General features: G+C 40.3%; 1 protein-coding gene across 1 annotated transcript; it reads right to left on the reverse strand.

Moving 5' to 3' along the window:
* Positions 1–10165: 10165 nt before the first annotated feature.
* Positions 10166–17995, reverse strand: LOC131957133 (receptor-type tyrosine-protein phosphatase eta-like). Its single transcript, XM_059321848.1, has 11 exons — positions 17955–17995; positions 17691–17795; positions 17448–17529; positions 16708–16798; positions 16375–16451; positions 15459–15593; positions 14905–15057; positions 12786–12937; positions 11841–12018; positions 11099–11273; positions 10166–10586 (listed from the first exon to the last, which is right to left on the reverse strand). Exons 1-11 carry the CDS (start codon positions 17993–17995, stop codon positions 10513–10515), a joined length of 1263 nt encoding a protein of 420 aa, XP_059177831.1. The 3' UTR covers positions 10166–10512.
* Positions 17996–23039: the final 5044 nt, after the last annotated feature.

The raw sequence follows: 23039 nt of genomic DNA on the forward strand, positions 1-23039 counted from the left end.
TTTAATATAACAGTTTGTGAAATTTATTTATGTTTTTTTTTAGATACTACATACAGAGAAGATAAGTCGGATGAAGTTCCTTTTAAAAACTCTTATCACTGAATCCTCCAGTTCTGAAGACTTAATATACAGCATTCTTCAACAGTGGTCAGGCTTGACTGAAAATGGCCTACACATACCTATTAGATCCAACTAGTCCAAGGATACATGTTGGACCCAAGAAAACTTGTTCATATTGAACAACTTTTTTTTTTAAATATATTAGTTCTGAATGTAATTAAAAAAGAAATTTATAAAGTTTGTTATGTTTATTTTTTTCAGCACTGGTTGTGTGTGATGATGTACGCGGAAACTAATTATTGTTACCTTAATTTAATAATTGACTTAAACTGGCGAACTATAAATAGTTTTTAAGAATATGGTGCTGAAGTAGATTTCACCTAGTTTTGTTGCCCTTCCATATTAATAAATTGTATGGTCAGGAAAATATCAAACAGCTTTTACTGTCCATAACCAGTCAGGTACCAGTTAACTGCTTTGAATTTGAATCAGAGACAACCTAAAGGATTAAAATTTAAACTCAAGAACTTTTGCTTTAGCAAATGTGTTCACAAATATGTAGTCCCACTATAAGTCTTTCATTTGAATATTATTTACATATAAGTTTATATCAATATATAATCTATCATTTGTTAATATTATTCCTAGTCCAAACAACATGCTGATATGAAACCCATTGTATTACAAGAAGAAAATAAGGAATGAAAATTTCCCATAAGACAGCTTGCTTATAATAATACAAATAATAATAAAAGGGCAATGTCTGCAAACAATTATACTTTAATTTTTTATTTAGAATTTTCTACTTTGTATTATATCTCGTTCAAAACGAACAATTATTAAAATATCTTATGTTATGGTTTAAGCTTCAACTTTAGTATTTTGTAACTATTACTTAAATTTTCTACAATGTTAAAAATAAAACTACTATATCTATCATAGCTGTAAAACATGATAAGGGAAGAATCAAGAATATGGGTTTTTGTCAATTCTAGCCATACCAGCATATAAATGTAGACCAAGCTTATAGAAATATGGCTGATAACTAACCATAAACCACAAATACAGCAAACTATAATAACTGCTTGTTTCCTGGTAATGTGTTGTTATTGGCTGTGCAAGTTTATAAACATTTTGTAATTGTTTATACATTACAAAAGAAAAAGACTGTAGCTGATCAGATGCATTCCAGATATTTGAGGAAAAGATGTTTTCTATAAGGATAGGCAGCTATAGCAAATGAGGTATGGGGAAATGTTGAGTTAAGATAAACTATTTAATAATTGTAATGACAGAGATACCATCACAGCAACAAATGTAATTGGGTTTGTATGACTAATTAATGAATATCCTATAAATAAATATAAAATGCTGAGGTGGTCGTCTATAAACGACTTTGAGGTGGTGGTGGAGATTTGGACCTTTGTGTCAAAGGGGAGGGGGTTCAGAAAGTAAGGTGACACTTTTCCATGTTCAACAAACACTCATGTTAAGAAACTGAATTTAAGCCTTTATTTGCATTATTAAAAGTTGTTTTATAAATTGTTGTAAATAATTCATCAATAGGCCTACATTGAATGCTGGAAAAGCCCATAGGTCTAAATATTTTATGAAAATTGCTGCTTTAAAAACAAACTAGGGGGGGGGGGGAATGTTGGCTTAGGTTTACTTCTTTGGGGAAGGGGGAGGTCTGGCATCGTTGTGACATCGTTAATAGACGACCCCCATAGTCAGAGGTCGATCTAGATTTATTAGGCCTATATTAAAATGATATTAATTACGCTTTACTTATTATTACAATGGAATATAGCCTAGTAGTTTATTTATGTTAAATAATATAACATCCCCTTTCACCACAACACCCTGACTATACTAATCCAAATTAAAATAAAAATGTTTGGTAAATTACTATTATATTATTAGTAATTTTGTGTTTAAAATTCTAGCCTTAGTAAAAACCGGAAGTGATTTTTACTTATTTCACAAATGTTATAAAATATTCAATTTTGGTTCAAAAATATGCTTTCTGGCAACACAAAGTGGAACCACTTTTGGAACCACTTTTCCTACCTATTGTCTTTTCATATTTTTCACCCTCTCTTAAAGGATTCATACATAACAAATTTTAGGCTGGAATCTATAACATTTATAACCTTTTATTTTTCAAAAACAAAAAAAAAATCGTTACATAATCTAACAATATAGACTTTTTACAATTATAACTAAAAGACAGTCAAGCTTAAAACAGGTAAGTTCCGTTTTGGAACTCACCTCGGGAGGGCTGCAGGGAGCCCAACACTACAAGAACTTTTTTTTTCAGTGTTTTTTTTTCCAGCACTTAAAATTTTCTAAGAGGGGGGGGGGGGGGGACTATGTCGTAAAGTACAAAGTAGACTCTTGGACTAAGCAACAATTTCAATAAAATGTGATTACGCTTGCAAACTGGAATTGTAGGAATTAGTACAAACTTTTGAGACGAAGGAGGCAAGTAAAATTTGATTTTGATGTCTACTTATAACGTGTAGGCAATTGATAATAAATTAATATGTCACTTTTAATTAATTGTTTTCTTATACATATGTTTTAGTAATTAATTTTTGTGAAAGGGGGCGTTTTAATAAGTTTTGCCTAGGGCGCTAAATAACCTGGCGCCGGCACTGATTATACATGTTGTAGGTTGGTCATCATCAGGTTGCGCATCCAGTAGGTTGGTCATCCAGTAGGTTGGTCATCCAGTAGGTTGGTCATCCAGTAGGTTGGTCATCCAGTAAGTTAGTCGTCCAATAGGTTGGTCATCCAGTAGGTTGGTCATCCAGTAGGTTGGTCATCCAGTAGGTTGGTCATCCAGTAAGTTAGTCGTCCAGTAGGTTGGTCATCCAGTAGGTTGGTGATCCAGTAGGTTGGTCATCCAGTAGGTTGGTCATCCAGTAGGTTGGTCATCCAGTAGGTTGGTCATCCAGTAGGTTGGTCATCCAGTAGGTTGGTCATCCAGTAGGTTGGTCATCCAGTAGGTTGGTCATCCAGTAAATTAGTCGTTCAATAGGTTGGTCACTTATAAGACTGGTCATTTAATAGGTTGGTCTTTCAATAGGTTTATTCATTACATTTTTTGGTCATTCAATAGGTTGGTCATTTAATAAGCTGGTAATTCAATAGGTTAGTTATTCAATAGGTTGGTCATTTAATAAGCTGGTAATTCAATAGGTTAGTTATTCAATAGGTTGGTCATTTAATAAGCTGGTAATTCAATAGGTTATTCAATAGTTTAGTCATTCAATAGGTTGGTCATTCAATAGACTGGTCATTCATTAGTTTGGTCATTCAATAACATTATCAACCAAAAAGGTGTTCAGCTTGCCAGTAAGAAAGTCTTGAGTTCGAATCTCTTGGCGGGTAGATGTATGTTGAGTTACCCAGCTCTGGCGGACACCTGGCTCACGATAAGACATAGAACTGACCACACTATACTATCACGTGCATAGGTTACCCCATTCGTCAACTCTACTTCTACTTCCCTATTGATCACTTGGTCAAAGAGGTGATGTTTACAATGACGTGCTCTTGACTAGACTCGAGTTTTCCGTTGACTCGTGGAAAAAGCCCGCTCAGTTCTCCACCCCGAACCCCTCTCCTCACCCCCTCACCCCCTCTCCCCACCTCCCTCTCCTCAACCCCCCTCTCCCCACCCAGGCGTGCTCATTGTGCATGCTCCCTCCTCCACGGGCTCGCGTTAACGGCTTGTCCCCAGCGGTTGTTTCTATTCTAGTGTTATCTGACTTCCTAATTGCTCTGATCGGTGAAGGAGGAGAAGGGTGAGGGGAGTATTACGCAATGCACACTTTTTTTTATTTATGATATTTTATGATAAAGTAGATTGGTGCCATTTGAGATCCATGGCATTATAAGGCTTATCTATGGTCTTTTAGCCGAGTGATCTCAAACTGACCAGTGGTCTCCTAGCTCAGTGGTCTCATACTGACCAGTGGTCTCATAGCCCAGTGGTCTCATAGTCCAGTGGTCTCATAGCCCAGTGGTCTCATAGCCCAGTGGTCTCATAGCCCAGTGGTCTCATAGCCCAGTGGTCTCAAACTTCCCAGTGGTCTCATAGCACAGTGGTCTCATAGCCCAGTGGTCTCATAGCCCAGTGGTCTCAAACTTCCCAGTGGTCTCATAGCCCAGTGGTCTCATAGCCCAGTGGTCTCATAGCCAAGTGGTCTCATAGCCCAGTGGTTTCAAACTTCCCAGTGGTCTCATAGCCCAGAGGTCTCATAGCCCAGTGGTCTCATAGCCCAGTGGTCTCAAACTTCCCAGAGGTCTCATAGCGCAGTGGTCTCATAGCCCAGTGGTCTCATAGCCCAGTGGTCTCATAGTCCAGTGGTCTCATAGCCCAGTGGTCTCATAGCCCAGTGGTCTCATAGCCCAGTGGTCTCATAGCCCAGTGGTCTTATAGCCCTGTGGTCTCAAACTGACCAGCGGTCTCAAACTGACCAGTGGTCTCATAGCCCAGCGGTCTCAAAAGGTGGAGAAACTTATTTTATTAGAAGATGAAACATTTAAGATAATTAATAAATTCAATGCACACTTTTTTTATTTATGATATTTTATGATAAAGTAGTTTGGTGCCATTTGAGATCCATGGCATTATAAGGCTTATCTATGGTCTTTTAGCCGAGTGGTCTCAAACTGACCAGTAGTCTCCTAGCTCAGTGGTCTCATACTGACCAGTGGTCTCATAGCTCAGTGGTCTCATAGCCCAGAGGTCTCATAGCCCAGTGGTCTCATAGCCCAGTGGTCTCAAACTGCCCAGTGGTCTCAAACTGACCAGTGGTCTCCTAGCTCAGTGGTCTCATAGCCCAGTGGTCTCATAGCCCAGTGGTCTCATAGCCCAGTGGTCTCATAGCCCAGTGGTCTCATAGCCCAGTGGTCTCATAGCTCAGTGGTCTCAAACTAATCAGTGGTGTCATTCTGCCCAGTGGTCTCATACTGACAAGTGGTCTCCTAGCCCAGTGGTCTCAAACTGACCAGTGGTCTCCTAGCTCAGTGGTCTCATAGCCCAGTGGTCTCATAGCCCAGTGGTCTTATAGTCCAGTGGTCTCATAGCCCAGTGGTCTCATAGTCCAGTGGTCTCATAGTCCAGTGGTCTCATAGCCCAGTGGTTTCAAACTGCCCAGTGGTCTCATATCCCAGAGGTCTCATAGCCCAGTGGTCTCATAGCCCAGTGGTCTCATAGCCCAGAGGTCTCATAGCCCAGTGGTTTCAAACTAACCAGTGGTCTCATTCTGCCCAGTGGTCTCAAACTTACCAGCGGTCTCAAAAGGATGAGAAACTTATTTTATTAGATTATGAAACATTTAAGATAATTAATAAATAGTTGCTCATTAGAGATATTATTAAAAGGTTAGCAAGCGTTTTAGAACTCGATACAAGACAATTAAAAAGACAGAAACCACAACAAACTGCTGGCGCTATGACGCAAGTAAACCGACTGAGAAAATTATTTTTTTTTTAAAATAGACTTTTCAGCCGTACTAGTCGGTGAGATTCTCGCGTATAGCAGTGATTTGGTTCAGGAATACGACGTGGATGGAGTGCGATATCTCCAAGCGATTTTTGTGTCACCAGCTGTAGTTCCAAAATATCAGCCGGTCACGTGGGTTTGTGATGCGGTTCTCCTCCTACGCACCCGGCACCATTACGTAGCCCCCCCCCCCCCCAACCTAACCTAACCTAACCTATACTAACCTAACCTAAAACTGAAAGCTCATAAATGTTCTAAAATGAAATTAATTTCTCGATTTAACTAGTTAATAGGACTGGTAAGTAGGTCACCAACCAGCTCTATGGCCCATGCGGGTTTTATTGAGCCGTAGAACTGGTTGGTGACCTACTTACCAGCCCTATTAATGATGAATGGTCGCTTTGATAAAAGTCGTGAATTTGTGACAACCAAGATTCGCTAACCACCGGGTCACTCAGTAACAACCTAATGACAACCAAATTATGACAACCAACCACCTAGGAACAACCAACTACCATAGGACAACCAAACATCTAAAGATAACCAACTAATGGCAACCAGCCAGTGACAACCAACCATCTAATGTGCAACTCATTGACAACCAACTACCTAAGGACAATTATCTACCCAACGACAACCTTTTGACTACAATCAGCAGATGCGACGATTAAAAAAAAACCACTCGACAAATTTAAAAAACCACTCGACAAATTTTAAAAACCACTCGACCAAAAAAAAACCACTCGACAAATTAAAAAATACCACCACTCGCTGAATGCCACCAACGCTGAACCGAAAATAACGTCATGCCGCCACATAACAGGAAATAAAAAAATTATTTATTCGCCCAATTCAGCTTTTAAAGTACAAACTCCGCGAGGCCAAAAATATCGATTGCTTTCTGCTGGAGAAAAGATGGTCGTCTCGAATGTGTTAGGTTCTTAGCAATGTGTGTGTTTTTTATGTGTGTATGTGTGTGTGCGTGTGTGTATGTTGGGTGGGGTGGAGTGTGTGTGTGTGTGTGTGTGTGTGTTTGTAAGGTGAGTGAGTGGGTTGGGGGAAAGAAGGGCGATGACCGGGTAATACAAAAAAACAGCTGATATTTTTAGCAACACCAAACGTTGTTGCCCTCGCTTTGGTGTTGGCGTCTGCTGGTAAAACGCCCCATCTCATCAAGCTCATCCTTTGTTCAATTAAGAAAAATCTCGTCATTTTTTGTATCGTAATGATACATTTTCATCAAATTTATATTTGGCCAAATCATTCACTAGAGTAGTAAATCTTGCGAAATACGATACATCAGCATAGCTTTACACTCTTTATATTGTTGTGTAGTGGTTTACAAATTATTATATCATGATATATTTAAGTTTATATTTTTGTGTAAGTAATTAAGTAAAGTTCCCTTTTCAAACCTGACAGGCTACAGGGGAAGGGAAGGTGAGTTCTGTGACCTCTACATATGAAGAGATAGTGTGGTAAGCACTATGTCCAGCCGCCTTTACTTTCTTAAAGTGAGTTAGGTACCCATTAGAGTTGGGTGGACTCAGGGACTGTCTACTGACTTGAACCCGGATTCGAACTCGAGACGTACGGGTTAGCAGTCCACATCTCTACCGCTAGACCACTCCGTCCCAAAAATTGTTAGGTAGTGTTTTACAAATGTTTATATTGTGTAAATATTTAACTTAATATTTTTGTATTTTTTGCCAGCCACAGTGTGAGTAGGCTAGCTAGCCACTGTATGTGTGCTCTGGCTAGTCAGCCACTTTATGTGTGATTTGGCTAGTCAGAGTGTGAGTATGCTAGCCAGCATTTGTATTTGTGGTCTGGCTAGCCACAGTGTGAGTAGACTAGCCAGCCCCTGTATGTGTGAGTAGACTAGTCAGCCCCTGTATTTGTGGTCTGGCTACTCAGAGTGTGAGTAGACTAGTCAGCCCATGTATGTGTGGTCTGGCTAGCCACAGAGTGAGTAGACTAGTCATCCCCTGTATGTGTGAGTAGACTAGTCAGCCCCTGTATTTGTGGTCTGGCTACTCAGAGTGTGAGTAGACTAGTCATCCCTTGTATTTGTTGTTAAGATAGCCATCCCATGTTGACCTTCACCCAATAAATCAGCTGGTAACTGGAGGTCACGTGTACTGCTGCATGCTGGGATAATCTCATCGTTTAATCCGAGCGTTTAATCCCGTCGTTTAATCGCACCCCTGGGTGGCCGGCGATTAGGACACAACAGCGATCAATTCGCGCCCGCAGTGATACGGCCTTGAACTTTGCCTCCATGACGTCATCACCTGACATGACGGAGAAAGCTGATTCTGGTCAGTTTAGGGCATCTGGTGTAAACCATCAACAAAAACATATATTGTGATATTTTTGTCATCTTGCTCCACTCTAACCCTAACCCAATATATTGTGATTTTTCATCTTGCTCCAGTATAACCCTAACCCAATATATTGTGATATTTTTGTCATCTTGCTCCAGTATAACCCTAACCCAATATATTGTGATATTTTTGTCGTCTAGCTCCACTCTAACCCTAACCCAAAACGGGTCTTTGCACTTTACGTCGGTATATCAGATGAGGCGTCGTTGGGAGATTTCAACCAAATCCTAATTTTTGCTCTAACCATAACTCTAAATAAAACTTACAACTTTTTGTAAGCATACGAAATAAGCCAGTGCAGAACATTTTATTTCTCTGTTAGTCGGAAAATATCAGAAGTTGCTTGGTGATAACTCGCGTTATACATACACTTCTATCTAACTATAGCACTCGTGTTATATATAACTTCTGACTATAGCACATATTTAATTTCATTCTGAATATAGCACACATGTTTTATATATATATATATATATATATATATATATATATATATATATATATATATATATATATATATATATATATATATATATATATATATAACTTCTGACTGTGGCTCATATTAATTATATTAAGCTTCTGTCCAACTCAAAAAAACTGTTGTTTGTCTTTAGCCTCAAACCATTTCTCTAGAAGATTTGTAGAAGTTTTTTTTTAAAGAACTTGAGCTCTAATTTTACAAGCTAATCAATGCCATTAAATATTTCTTTACATTGTATTTTCAAAGGGTGGTTTAAACAACTCAAGGGTTGTATAAAATATTCTTCATATAAAATAAAGCTAAGTCGGTTGTAAATATATTTTGTATTGTGCTTTTAAAATATATACTTGGAATTATGTTTATGTACATAACATAAGAAATGCATATAAATATATGTAAATTAATAAAACTGTACAACAATGTACACTATCATAAAATACAGTTCAACACACACACACACACACACGCACAAAAATTATATATATATATATATATATATATATATATATATATATATATATATATATATATATATAACATAACATAACATAACATAAATATTGATGTAAATATTGAAGTGACTGTATGTGCGTTGTTGCGTGCGTGCGAGTGTATTTATCTTAGCATAAATAACAATACAATTTTTTTTAAACTGTTTTATCCAATGGTTTCTATTTAAATGTGGTAATCTACATATTTGAACTTAAGACAACCTAAACTAAAATTCGTAAAGTCAGCTAGGTTTGTTTTGTTTTGATTTAGTTTTAACGGCTCTGTTTCTTTCAAAAACCACCTAATTAAAGACAACCGAAACCAAGGGAGCTAACGCTAACGTGTTATTACTTCCCTTGAAATGTTGAGCTTGTCTCCGCTAGCTGATCAGCTCATTAAGGTTGGCCATTTTGGAATTAAAAATATGAACAGATAAAAACACCTCACCGATATCTCTCGTTTCCAACTAATTATTTCAACAAGATGGTGGCCGAAGGATGGGAACTGATGGTTATTTATAACTTTTGTGTGTATGTTGTGTGATGTAGGCCTACAGTGTACGGTAGTGTTTTTATGTTTGGTGTTTGTATTGATGATTATAAAAGTGTGTAAGTGTGTGTGTATGTGTGTGTTAGTAGCAGCTATATGTACGGTTTTGTGATGTATGCATTTACGTACTTAGTGCTTAGGTATAAGTTTGAATATTTTATTAATGTGGTTTTTCTTTTTAATTACGCTAAAGTAAAATTTTGTTAAGTTTTATGAAGTTATAGTTATTTGTGTATTATGTGTGAGGTGTTTATAGTATTGTATTCATATATATAATTATATATATATATATATATAAGTGTGTGTGTGTCTGTGTGTATGTTTTTTTGTTTGTGTCTGTGTGTTTAATGGCCAATAGTTTTGGAATGTCTTTACAATAAAACAGTTTGGTTGACTATACAGAAAATACCAAATAATAAGAATGTTGAGTGGCCTTACATAAGAAAAAAAACCCACATACATATAAACTTTATAAACGTATATAAATATTTCGTTCTGATAGTATGAATAAAAAGCATTTAGCACCAAGCACTATAATATAAGTCATAAAAACAATATTAAGAATATGAACAAACTTTGGTTCAATAACATGAATATTATATATATATATATATATATATATATATATATATATATATATATATATATATATATACATACATATAATGTGTCGTATGTAACTAAGACATAAAGAAATAAAGAACTATACATATCCAAAACATTTTTAAAATGAGTATGGCTAAACAACAACTAAGGCAGTCATAATGTAAGAGAGTTGGTATTATTTTCAGTACGATCGCAGTCTTTTAGAGTAAGTCAATCAACGAATAAGTTATTATAGTTTTCAACGGAGAGCAAAATATCAAGAACAATTTCTGAATCGATGCACCTGCAGTAGTTTTCCGAACACGGAAATAACCCCACGTGACTTGGAAGAGTAATTAAGACTTTTTTAATGGGCGTGGCTTGCACTTGTGTAGGAGGTGACATTCAAATGACCTTCAGCATAATTACTTTTTTTCCTACACGTCGCTTGATCCCGTGGAGATCCTAATTAGCATTTCCTCGCTTGAGGTGATTTGACCTTGAAGCGACTCTGTCAAAAATAATTGCTGCACTCAAATATTTATTGAAATTCTGTCAAAAAACAATTTCTGCACCTTATTATTGATCAAGCTAAATATTATGTGTTTGTTTATTTTATGTTTCGTGTGTTGCGGGGGTGCTGGGTTTTCTACCAATAAAGATATAAGTAAAAGCAAAATCGAGTTTCTATGAAATAGTTTATAGCTAATACAGTTTGGTGTCCTAACGAAACTAAGTTTTCCAAGTAACTACATTTTCTACTCTACTCAAATTTCAGAAAAATGAGTACTGTTGCCAACTTTAAAATGTTCTACTAAAATAACGACTTCAAGCAAGTAATATAGTTTGTATATATGTCTGTATGTGTGTGTGCGTGCGTGCGTGTGTGTGTATTTGTGTGTGTGCGTGTGTGTGTATGTGTGTGCGTGAGTGTGTCTGTGTGTGTGTATGCGTGATGTGTGTGTATGTGTGTCCTAAACGTAATTTTGATTTATGTAAAAATCTCGGTCGATGAAATCTTACCAACATCGTCGTAAACGGCGTCTTCTTTTGCTGGTCCTGACGCATTGGAACCCGCGTCAGTGAAGGATGAGTCACCGTTCTCGTGTCTAACGTGAGTCGTGTTGCCGGGGTGATTAGGTTTAAAGGCCTGACGCAACAGCTCTTGTACGACGTCATATATGAAAATGTACTGCGCCTGGGAAAGTTAGCACAATTAGTTTACTGCGCCTAGAAAAGTTAGCAGAAATATTGTACTGCGCCTGGGAAAGTTACCAAAAATATTTTTACTGCTCCTAAAAATGTTATCAGAATTTAATTTTACTAATAGACTAATTATCAGAAAAATGTAGATAGACCCCAGAAAAGTGATCAGAAAACGTTTATAGCGCTTAAAAGAGTAATCAGAAAAACAAAATCCTGACGTATTTTTAAGCAATAAATTATTCTAATGAATTCATTGTCATTTAATTAAAGTCAAGTTTGTTTTAATTATTTTAAGAATATTAATTATGAAATTATTTTTTTAAATTTGAAAAACTAGACTAGAATCTAGTTAATATCACCAGTTTTAGCTATATGAGCTACCGACCCTAAAAGTTCTGGCTACATAAGCTATCATAGGCTCTAACTACACAATCTACTGACAAAAAATGTTCTAGCTACATAAGCTACCGACACTAAAAGTTCTGGCTACACTAGCTACCATAGGCTCTAGCCACATAAGCTACCGACACTAAAAGCCCTATACAAATGACCCCCTCACCTTGGACTGGACCATGAATCTCCTCTTGTCTCGCATGTTGAGGACCCGTCCAAAAATGTCCACTGTCCAGTTCTCCTGCACTCGCTTGTCGGTTTTCTCCAGTTTTAGCTTCAGGCTCTGGATGTACTTGTTGAAGTAATCCACGGCGATGTAGGTTCCAGTCCTTCCCACACCGGCACTGAAAACAATTGAAATCATTAGCATTTTGCGACATTAATTAAAACGATAATACGCTATTGGCAAGCAATGCATTCATTGCTCTGTTGATGGTCCGCTAAGCAGGCGCTGGCTATTTTAATAAGTTGAAGGTCTAGCTACCCAATTGTTACTTATATATTGATGTTCTATCAGGATCTGGCTGACTTTCTGTACTGATAGCTACAAGACTATAACTTACTGTGAGGATGGTCTAGTCATCAGGTTGTAGCCTACTTATTTTGACGGTCTAATTACCAGCCTATAACTTCTTTTGATGATAATCTCTTCTTCTTCTTCTTCTTGAGCCTTTTCTGCCAGAGGGTTTGAACTCGATACTTCTTCCAATTTATCAACCATGAGCTTTTGCTGACTCGACCACGCATCCATCACAATTAAGGATACGTGTCAACTGGTTATGCGCCATTGAGGCCATTGACTCCGATTTCAGCTTGCTTTTCTTTCTGGGTTTGCTTCCATAGCCTTTGTCCAACCAAGAACAAACTACAAGGCAGCAGTTGTTTGATTCCTAGAAGAGTGGTTCGAACTCGAGACTTTTCGGTTTAGCAGCCATGAGCTTTACCGACTCGACCACGCCGACACCTATGATGATCTAATGACTTCACGTGTTGATGGTCAACCTACCTGCAGTGCACAATGAGGGGTGAAGGTCAACCTACCTGCAGTGCACAATGAGGGGTGAAGGTCAACCTACCTGCAGTGCACAATGAGGGGTGAAGGTCAACCTACCTGCAGTGCACAATGAGAGGTGACGTCGGCTGTGCGCTGGTCTCCGCCCTGACCACTCGGACAAAATCGATCAGATCCACGGGGTTGATGTTCGCCTCGTGGTCGCTCCAGTACTTGAAGAAAAAGTGTTTCACGAACCGATTTTTTCTTTCCTGAGGGGTGAGAGATGACGGTTAAATAGACAAGCTATTGCAACAATCTTCGTAAAGTGAGATCATTTAGCTAGCTTGATGTTAAAACTGCAAACCATAAAATAGCTTGTTATAAGTGCTAGACACATGTTAAAAACAACTTGCTATTTTTCTAATAAACTTGACAAATCCTATAAAGTACGTACATTTCCCTTTCGAACCTGCCAGCCCACGATGCAGGTGAGGTAGATTTCACATGTTTCTGTGACCCCGACTGTAGGGAAAGTGTGGTGAGCACTATACTCGGCCAACTTTACTTCCCATCACGTGAGTCAGGTACCCATTTGAGCTGGGTGGACTCAGGCACGTTTCACTATTTTTAGACGAACCCTAAACTCAGCTTGATATCTTGATGTAAGGCTTGAGAAAGCCAAACACATCGAAATTGTTCGTGTCTTAAAATAGATCAGCTTTATGTGTGTGTGTGTGAGTGTGTGAGTGTGTGTGTGTGCGCGCATGCGTGCGTGCGTTTGTGTGACCCAACTCACCGTTAAATTGGTATGCTTAATGTGTGAGTGTATGTCTGTATATGTTGTGACCCAACTCAATGTTAAATGGGTCAGCTTTATGTGTGCGCGTGTGTATGTGTATGTCTGTGTGTGACCAAAGTCACCGTTAAAAGGGTCAGCTTTATGTGCATGTGTGTGTGAGAGAGTGTGTGTATGTGCGTGTGTGTGAGACCCAACATACAGTCAAATGGGTCAGCCTTATGTGTATGTGTGTGCGTGTGTGTGTGTACGTTTGTGTGTGTCTGACCCAACTTACAGTCAAATGGGTCCACTTTATGTGCGTGTGTGTGTGAGAGAGAGAGAGTGAGTATGTGTATGTACGTGTGGGTGTGGGTGTGTGAGACCCAACTCACCGTCAAATGGGTTAGCTTTATGTGTGCGTGTGTGTGCATGTGTGTGTACGTCTGTGCGTGTGTGTCTACAACAACATACAGTCAAATGGGTCAGCTTTGTGTATGTGTGTGCGTGCGTGTATGTGTATGTACGTATGTTTGTGTGTTTAATAGTTTGTGTGTGTACTTGTGTGTGTCTGTGAGTGTGCAACAGCTCACCATCAAATGGGTCAGCTTTATGTGTGTGTGTTTGTGTGTGTCTGTGAGTGTGTCTACAACAACATACCGTCAAATGGGTCAGCTTTGTGTGTGTGTGTGTGAGTGTGTGAGTGTGTGTGTGTGTGCGCGCATGCGTGCGTGCGTTTGTGTGACCCAACTCACCGTTAAATTGGTATGCTTAATGTGTGAGTGTATGTCTGTATATATTGTGACCCAACTCAATGTTAAATGGGTCAGCTTTATGTGTGCGCGTGTGTATGTGTATGTCTGTGTGTGACCAAAGTCACCGTTAAATGGGTCAGCTTTATGTGCATGTGTGTGTGAGAGAGTGTGTGTATGTGCGTGTGTGTGAGACCCAACATACAGTCAAATGGGTCAGCCTTATGTGTATGTGTGTGCGTGTGTGTGTGTACGTTTGTGTGTGTCTGACCCAACTTACAGTCAAATGGGTCCACTTTATGTGCGTGTGTGTGTGAGAGAGAGAGAGAGAGTGAGTATGTGTATGTACGTGTGGGTGTGGGTGTGTGAGACCCAACTCACCGTCAAATGGGTTAGCTTTATGTGTGCGTGTGTGTGCATGTGTGTGTACGTCTGTGCGTGTGTGTCTACAACAACATACAGTCAAATGGGTCAGCTTTGTGTATGTGTGTGCGTGCGTGTATGTGTATGTACGTATGTTTGTGTGTTTAATAGTTTGTGTGTGTACTTGTGTGTGTCTGTGAGTGTGCAACAGCTCACCATCAAATGGGTCAGCTTTATGTGTGTGTGTTTGTGTGTGTCTGTGAGTGTGTCTACAACAACATACCGTCAAATGGGTCAGCTTTGTGTGTGTGTGTTTGTGTGTGTCTGTGTGTGTGACCCAACATACCGTCAAATGGGTCAGCTTTAAGGTCCTGATCTCCCAATCCTTAGTGTCCAGCTTGCCCGTCCTTGACACCATTATCTGGTCGTACTGGTAGGAGTTGGACTCTTCCTCGTCGGGGTAGTAACGGGCGACCTTCTCCCTCATCATCTGGGTCCTCTGTCGTGTGTGTGTGGGGGGGGGGGGTAGATCGTAGCATTAGCCCAGCGTTACAAAACCCATGCTCTACCCTCTAATTCATTCTCATAACATATAGCTCAATAAACATGCTGTACAGAATTATTCTCGATACACAATAATTACCAAATATGCAATACTCACTTAACCTTTATACTCACAGCTTACAAAGGATTAAATTTTATATTTGATTTATCTTTGTTCCTATACGTTTACCTCTCGATTTATATGCGATCGTGTTTGTAGTTATATATAATATACATAATATAAAATTGTGATTGTTTAATAATGTAAACATAATACACGATGGCCTTTGACTTATATTTGTGTTACCTTATCTATAGGCTCAAACCCTGACAAGATGACTCTATAATTTGTGTTACCTTATCTATAGCTTCAAACTCTGACAACATGACTATGGCCGAAGACTTTTGCTCCCAGACCATCCTCCAGAATTCTGGAATTGTTTTAGTCAGCGGTCCTTGTGTGGCTATGTACTCCCGGCTCGAATCCATGCCCTGGCAAAACATATCAAGTAAATAAATTGTACTTGAAGACAACTTTACTTGCAGCATATCAAGTTAATAAATCGTATCTAAAGGCATCTTTACTTGCAGCTTATCAAGTTAATAAATCGTATCTAAAGGCAACTTTACTTGCAGCTTATCAAGTTAATAAATCGTATCTAAAGGCAACTTTACTTGCAGCTTATCAAGTTAATAAATCGTATCTAAAGACAACTTTACTTGCATTTATACCGCAATTTAAGCCTCGTAGTTCATCACATAAATACTAAATAGTTACATCGACGGAGTGGCCTAGCGGTAGAGAGCTGGACTGCTAACCTGTAAGTTTCGAGTTCGAATCCGGCATTCAAATCAGTAGAATGTCGCTGAGTCCACCCAGCTCTGATGGCTACCTAACTTTCCTTTAGGGAAAGTGCTGGTCACATTATCTCTTTATATGCCAAGGTCACAGAAACAAGTGAACTCTACTTCACTTGCCCCATAGGAATCTTTACTTTTAACTTACATCGTAATATTCTAAGAACCTAACACTTGTCAAAACTGATACCTCCTACAACTAATTAATGTACTTATTCGCCTTAACTTTATTTTGTACTTAATATTTCTTGAGTGATAATTGTAAGAGGTGTAATCTAATATTTAAGCACGAGAATAGATGCTGGTTGTCAGTATAGTCCAAGCTGCGACAACGCTATTGCCCCTAGATGTATAGAAGCTTCTAGTGACATAAGCGCTCTGGTTACATCCTCTCTGATGAAACTTAGAGACTCACCGCTATGTAGTTGGCGTTGATGTAGTCGTGTTGACCACTACCTTCACGAGCAAACAACTTGACGCGGCTGTGGTCAACTAAAATAGTGGGGAGTAGAGTCAGGCATGAGTACAGTGGCAAGTAGAAGCAAATTTCAATATGGTGGGAAATAGAAGCATGTCTGAATACAGTGGCAAGTAGAAATATGTATCAATACTAACAAGTAGAGATGTGCTTAATACTACTGCTTGATGTACGCCCTACATTACAACAATCTACCTTAGGTTCAGGTACTTATGTTAATTAATGATATGTAATGACAATGTGAATAATGAGACAAGGGCGGTAACTCACAAGGTACGATATTGGTCCATCGATTATCAGCCCGGTGGTCGAGATCCGAACCCACGTCCATTGGGTAGAGGGGGCTTAACTTGTCCAGCTCCTGGTGGTAGATAAGATAGTCCGTGTCAAAACTAGTCGGTTAACGTTTCATTAAGTTAGACTAGCTTAAAGCTTTGGTTACTTCAGGTTCGTTGTTTGGTGTAGGCCTATATTATTGCTTCTTTTATAGACTTACTTAATGCTAAAGAATTACACGATATGGTTATGTGAATGTACCACACCTATTCTGCATAGTACCGCTTGGTATAGGGCTGGTAAGCAGGTCACCAACCAGTTTTATGGCTCATGCAGGTTTTATTGAGGTTGGTGACCTACTTACCAGCCCTATTCTTAGATAGTGTTAAACAAAGAATTTTTAAAATGTCTTTAAAATATATTAAATACAACTTATATAGGCTACAATTGAACTATCGGCCGATGTAGGTTATACAAAGAATTTATTTTTTATTGTTCGGGAAATTTGCGATCTGTATAAAGATTAATTTTTTAAAATAGAAAATTTGAATATCCCTGCTTTCAGATTCCAGTTCTAAATTGGACGTCTAGACGATACTTAGCCCACTTTGTGGCGCTAACGTCCAACCGATTATATGGTACACAAACAAAGCAATCATTGACACTACGGCTTGTTAACCTAGTTGTACTGATTGATTGGTGGCCAGATTTTTTAAAATGACGCCGTGACTTGCCTGGTATTCCAGATTTAGCAAGGCGTTGCCATCGGCATGTAATTTCAACAGTGTTTCATCAAAGTCCCGGATTTTTATTGGCCTGAAATAAATGTAGTCTTTTACAAAAAAAAAACCTGTTTTAAAAAAATTAAATGTTGAACTCTTAGACAAAAATAAATCATCTCTAATATTTATATTGAAATATTCATAGAATGGCGAACACAGATTTGGCTATTTTTAGGATTTGACGTAGTTCCCTACTTTGACTTCCCGTCATCTTTACACGAGTCCATCTCTTTGAGAGCAATCACCTGAGAGAGTTCACTCCCCTTCTTTGTCCTGTTTGACCTGGATATATCAAAAACACTGCAGGATTAATTACAACATTAAAACATTAATCTTATATTAGGAGATTAATTTTTTACAAAAATCTCCGTACACTAATAATACACGGGGTCGTGAATTCTAAATAGTTTAAGAGATCTATTATGCTGTATGGGCTTATGTCATGTGTGTTGTAAATACATATTGTTACGTGGGTGCAACATGCTATCTACGTGGCGCATTTGGACGCTGCACCAAGGATTATATGCTTTTGTGCGTCACCTCAATTTTGTTTACATTTTGTTTTGAAATCCAGAGTTTATATATATATATATATATATATATATATATATATATATATATATATATATATATATATATATATATATATATATATATATATATATATATATATATATATATATATATGGGATCCGTGCTTAGACAAGCCAAACTTTATTTTTTTACTAGGTTAATTTTTTGCCCAGGGGTATAGATTTAGGCTAGGTTGTTAGAATAGTTAGAGTAAGTTTAATAAAAAGGAAAAGTAAAAACCCAGCTTAAGTATGGCCGACAGTGGCGAAGATAGACAGCCCCCCGCCACCGTCATCATAGTACCCCAGAGAGAGGTCACCATCAGAAGATTCCATGGGGATGGTCATGCTGATGAAGTAGAGCGCTTCATCCGAGATGTCAGCCGGGCGTGGAAGGTGCGTAAAGACCTGTCCGATGAGGAGCGACGGGACTTCCTGTGGTCACACCTGGGGGAGTCCGTCCTCGCCGAGCTGAAGTGCCACCCCAAGGTTGTGAGAGACAACCCCGAGGAGACCTTTAAAGTACTGCGAGCCATCTATGGTGAGCAGAGAAGTGTGTCACAACTTACTGGAGCGTTCCAACAGATTCACCAACATAGGGCGGAGTCAGTGAGGGCTTACTCACATCGCCTACATGAGGCGTTTGAATCTCTGACGGCGAGACAGGAGGCCCTTAAAGTGTCCCTTACGGATGAGCAAATCCTGAGGGACCACTTCGTTGAGAATCTACAAGACCCGATCCTACGCAGGTACCTGGGAGAAGAGCTGTACAAAAGTCCCGGTACCACATTCCTGGAGCTGAGAAATGCTGCTATCCGGTGGTGCGGTGACGAGCAGCCAACGACCTTTGAGGCCAGATCGTCAGCCGTCACATCGAGCCAGGCCACAACAGAGTTAGAAGGCCTCGTCCTTACTCTGACTAAACAGGTCAGTGACCTGGCAACACAGCTGCAGGAAATGCAACGAGCACAAGCAAAACTTTCTACACAGCCCAGGGAACCACCCCGAGCTCCTGCTAAACGATTTCGGAACTTCCGGAGGTCACTTAACTGCTACATCTGTAACAGTCCGGCACACATTACCAGGGACTGTCCAAAAAATAGACTCCCACAGTAGTGCAGAGTCGAACTACTGGGGGGAGGTCAGACGACTCGTCATTCTGGAAGAAACTGGTTGGAGCTTGTCCTACGGTAAAAATTAACATTAACCAGTCACCTCTTCTGGCAACAGTCGACACAGGGTCTCAGGTCAGTACGGTGACTGAAAGCTTTTTTCTAGATAATCTTCAGGGTCCTCTGCAAATTGTTCCATCAAAGTGTTTCCGGTTGACTGCAGCGAATGGACTGAGTGTACCGTATATTGGATATTTTTTGGCCACGGTGGAGCTGAATGGACAAGTTTTACCTGACAAGGGTTTCCTCGTGATAAGGGACTCGCCGTCTTCGCAGTCCACTGCCCCGTGTCTGTTAGGCATGAACATTTTAAAAGAAGTTAATGGCATCGCCTCGTTTATACAACCTGCCAAGGAACTGGTGAAAGATGGGCGAGCAAGAACTTTAAATTCTACTTCCATCATCCCAGCCAAGTCCATTCAAATGATTAGTGCAACTGGATGTGACCCAAGTGTACCTTGTGACCTGATGGTACAACCCCTGCCAGTATCATTCAACCCAAATTTACTGTTAGTTCCAGCGATCACATTTGCCGAGAGAGGTCTATTCCGTGTCGGCATTGTCAACTTGTCGGACGAGAGCATAACGATCCATCCTAAAACCTGTATCGGCACTATCCATCCATTCACGTCTTCGTCTGAAGTAGACATCCAAGTCAACCATGTAGCGGCTGAAATCACTGTAAGGCCGTCACCTCAGACCTCCAGTACCATTAGCAGTGTGAATCACAAGGTGGAGAATAAGGTATCATTTACATCATTGATATCCACGTCCTTGAACCATGCAGAACAAGCGGCTATGAACTCTCTACTTGGACAATTTCAAGATGTATTTGCTTGGTCAGATGATGATTTAGGTTTTACTGACTTAATTAAACACAAGATCCCTCTAATTGATGATACACCGGTTGCTCAGCCCTATCGTCGACTTCCACCAGCTGAGTTCCGAGCGGTCAAAGAACACATTGAAAAACTTGCATCTAAAGGGGTAATTAAGCCCAGTACTAGTGCCTACGCAGCTCCCATTGTGGTGGTGAAAAAGAAGAATGGTGAAATAAGATTATGCTGTGATTATAGGAAGCTTAACAATGTCACTAGAAAAGATGCTTTTCCCCTACCCAGAATAGAAGAATCGTTAGATGCGCTAGGAGGTTCACGTTATTTTTCAACTCTAGACCTAGCCAGTGGCTATCATCAGGTAGCCATGGATGAAAATGATCAGGAAAAAACAGCCTTCATCACACCATTCGGTTTATATTCTTGGACTAGAATGCCATTTGGATTATGTGGAGCCGTGCAAACATTCTCTAGGCTCATGCAAGGTGTAATGAATGATTTCATCATGGACATAATGCTGGTATACTTAGATGACTTGTTGGTGTACTCCCCAGATTTTAAAGCACATCTAGAACGGTTAGCCAAAGTCTTGAGCAGATTAAGACAGATAGGACTTAAACTGAACCCTGATAAATGTGTATTTGGTGCGGCTTCAGTTCAATACTTGGGGCACATAGTCTCTGAAAAGGGTGTCCAGACTGATCCAGCGAAAGTTTCGGCTGTTAACAACTGGCCAACTCCATCGGCCCTGAATGAACTTCGATCATTCCTGGGACTAGCGTCATACTATCGGCGGTTTGTAAAAGGCTTCGCCACAATAGCTAAACCTCTGCACGAAGTTGTCACTCTGGCCAATGTCAAAAGTAAGAACAAACGACAGTCTATTGTTGAATTTTGGGGCGAACAACAAGACCATGCCTTTTTCAACTTGAAGTCAGCCTTAACCAGCTCTCCAGTTCTAGGTTACCCTGATTTTTCTATGCCTTTTATCGTAGAAACAGATGCCAGTTACCAGGGATTAGGCGCTGTGTTAAGCCAGAGACAAAGCGACGGTCTGAAAGTCATCGCTTATGCCAGTCGGTCTCTAAGACCTGGTGAACGTAACATGAAGAATTATAGCGCTACAAAACTGGAACTGTTAGCCCTAAAGTGGGCCGTGACTGAAAAGTTTAGGGGTTATTTATTAGGGGCCAAGTTTATTGTTTATACGGACAATAATCCTCTAAGTTACATCAAAACGGCAAAAATCAGCACAACCGAACAACGCTGGGTGGCCGACCTAGACGTTTTCAACTTCGATATCCAGTACCGATCGGGAAAGCTGAACGCCAATGCAGACGCACTTTCTCGCAACCCTGTAGAGGTACCACAGGAGAACGATATTGAAGAACGATATGTCGAGGTATACTCGGTTAAAATATCCACCAATGTGCCACACGAAGTCTCCCACAACCAGATCTCAACCTTCTGCCATTCCATCCCAGCAACACCCATCTACTCTTTTCCTTCGGTATCTTACCACGAGATGCAGGCCGCGCAGGCCATGGATCCTGTTATTGGCCCGGTACTCTCTCTGATGGAGTCTACATCAAACACAACTACCGGCCTACCCTTGCCTTGTCGAGCGCTAATGCGACAAAAGAAGAGGCTTATCCTGAAGGATGGCGTACTGTACCGGTCTATAATCGAACCCGGGGGCGACCCAATAATGCAAGTGGTTCTGCCTGAAAAGTACAGACGTCAAGCCTTAGGATTGGGACACGAGTCCAACGGCCACCAGGGGCTGGAACGTTGTCTTCAACTTCTGCGGCGTCGCTGTTATTGGCCAAATATGGAGCATGATGTCCGTAAGCACTGTATGGAGTGCGACCGGTGTCAACATGCTAAACTACCGGCAGTGAAAGTGCACCAGCCTCCCGGACATCTGATAGCCACACTTCCACTCGAAGTGGTGGCTATAGATTTCACAACGTTGGAACCAGCGCCGGACGGCAGGGAAGATGTCCTGGTCCTTACGGACATATTTACTAAATGGACCATGGCGATACCGACGCGTGACCAAACTGCCAAGACAGTAGCCAGAGTCCTGGTGGAAAACTGGATTGTGCACTATGGAGTGCCTAGACGTCTGCACTCTGACCAAGGGCGGTGCTTTGAGGCAGACGTCATCTCTGAGCTGTGTCGGCACTATGGCATCGAAAAGTCCCGTACAACACCTTACAACCCCCGAGGGAATGGTCAGGCGGAGAGGTTCAATCGCACCATGCATGACCTCCTCCGCACCTTGCCTGACGACAAGAAACGAAACTGGCCTAAACACCTGCCGGAATTGGTGTTCATATACAACAGTACCCCACATTCCAGTACTGGTCACTCACCTTTCCAGCTACTATTTGGTGTTGAACCTCGACTACCTTTAGACATCTTCTTGGGCTCTCCGAGGCCCGCCTTAACCAGTGCAGGAGAATACTTGCAACAGCATCTTCAACGACTCGCCGATCTGCATGAACACGCTGCTCGTCAATTACAACATGAAGTCTGTCAACGTGACAGACAACTGTCTAACGTCCCGTCGGTGAAGCTTTACGTGGGAGATTTGGTTCTCTTAAGGCAACACCCGACAGGGAGAAACAAAATAGCTGATAAGTTTGGTCCAGAGCCCTATACTGTGATCTCAGTTCCACCTGATAGTGGTGGTTATTTCACCATTCAGTCACTTGATGAAAGGATAACTCGCAGAGTGTCAGGTATTCAGATCAGAAAGTATATTCCAGCTGAAGCGGTTCCGGTACCTGCCCTTCCTGAAATAACCTTGCCGGATGTTAAACACGCAGACGACATCCATACAGAACGTTATTATCAAATAGAGATCCCTGCAGTGCCCATACCCCCTCCCCGTCGAAGACGTCAAGTAGTGCCATCAGTGTTACCGCCAACACCAGTATCAGTACCATCTAACATTTC

The sequence above is a fragment of the Physella acuta genome, unplaced genomic scaffold (genome assembly GCF_028476545.2).
Source record: "Physella acuta isolate Inbredline_101_S28 unplaced genomic scaffold, ASM2847654v3 ptg001211l, whole genome shotgun sequence".
NCBI lineage: Eukaryota > Metazoa > Mollusca > Gastropoda > Physidae > Physella > Physella acuta.

Coding starts and splice junctions, on each gene's coding strand:
- LOC131957133 (XM_059321848.1), bottom strand. CDS start 17,995: ATGCGCCACGTAGATAGCATGTTGCACCCACGTAACAATAT. Junction 15,594..16,374: donor TCAACGCCAACTACATAGCG/GTGAGTCTCTAA, acceptor ATGTTTTGCCAG/GGCATGGATTCGAGCCGGGA. Junction 10,587..11,098: donor CGCCGTTTACGACGATGTTG/GTAAGATTTCAT, acceptor TATTTTTGACAG/AGTCGCTTCAAGGTCAAATC.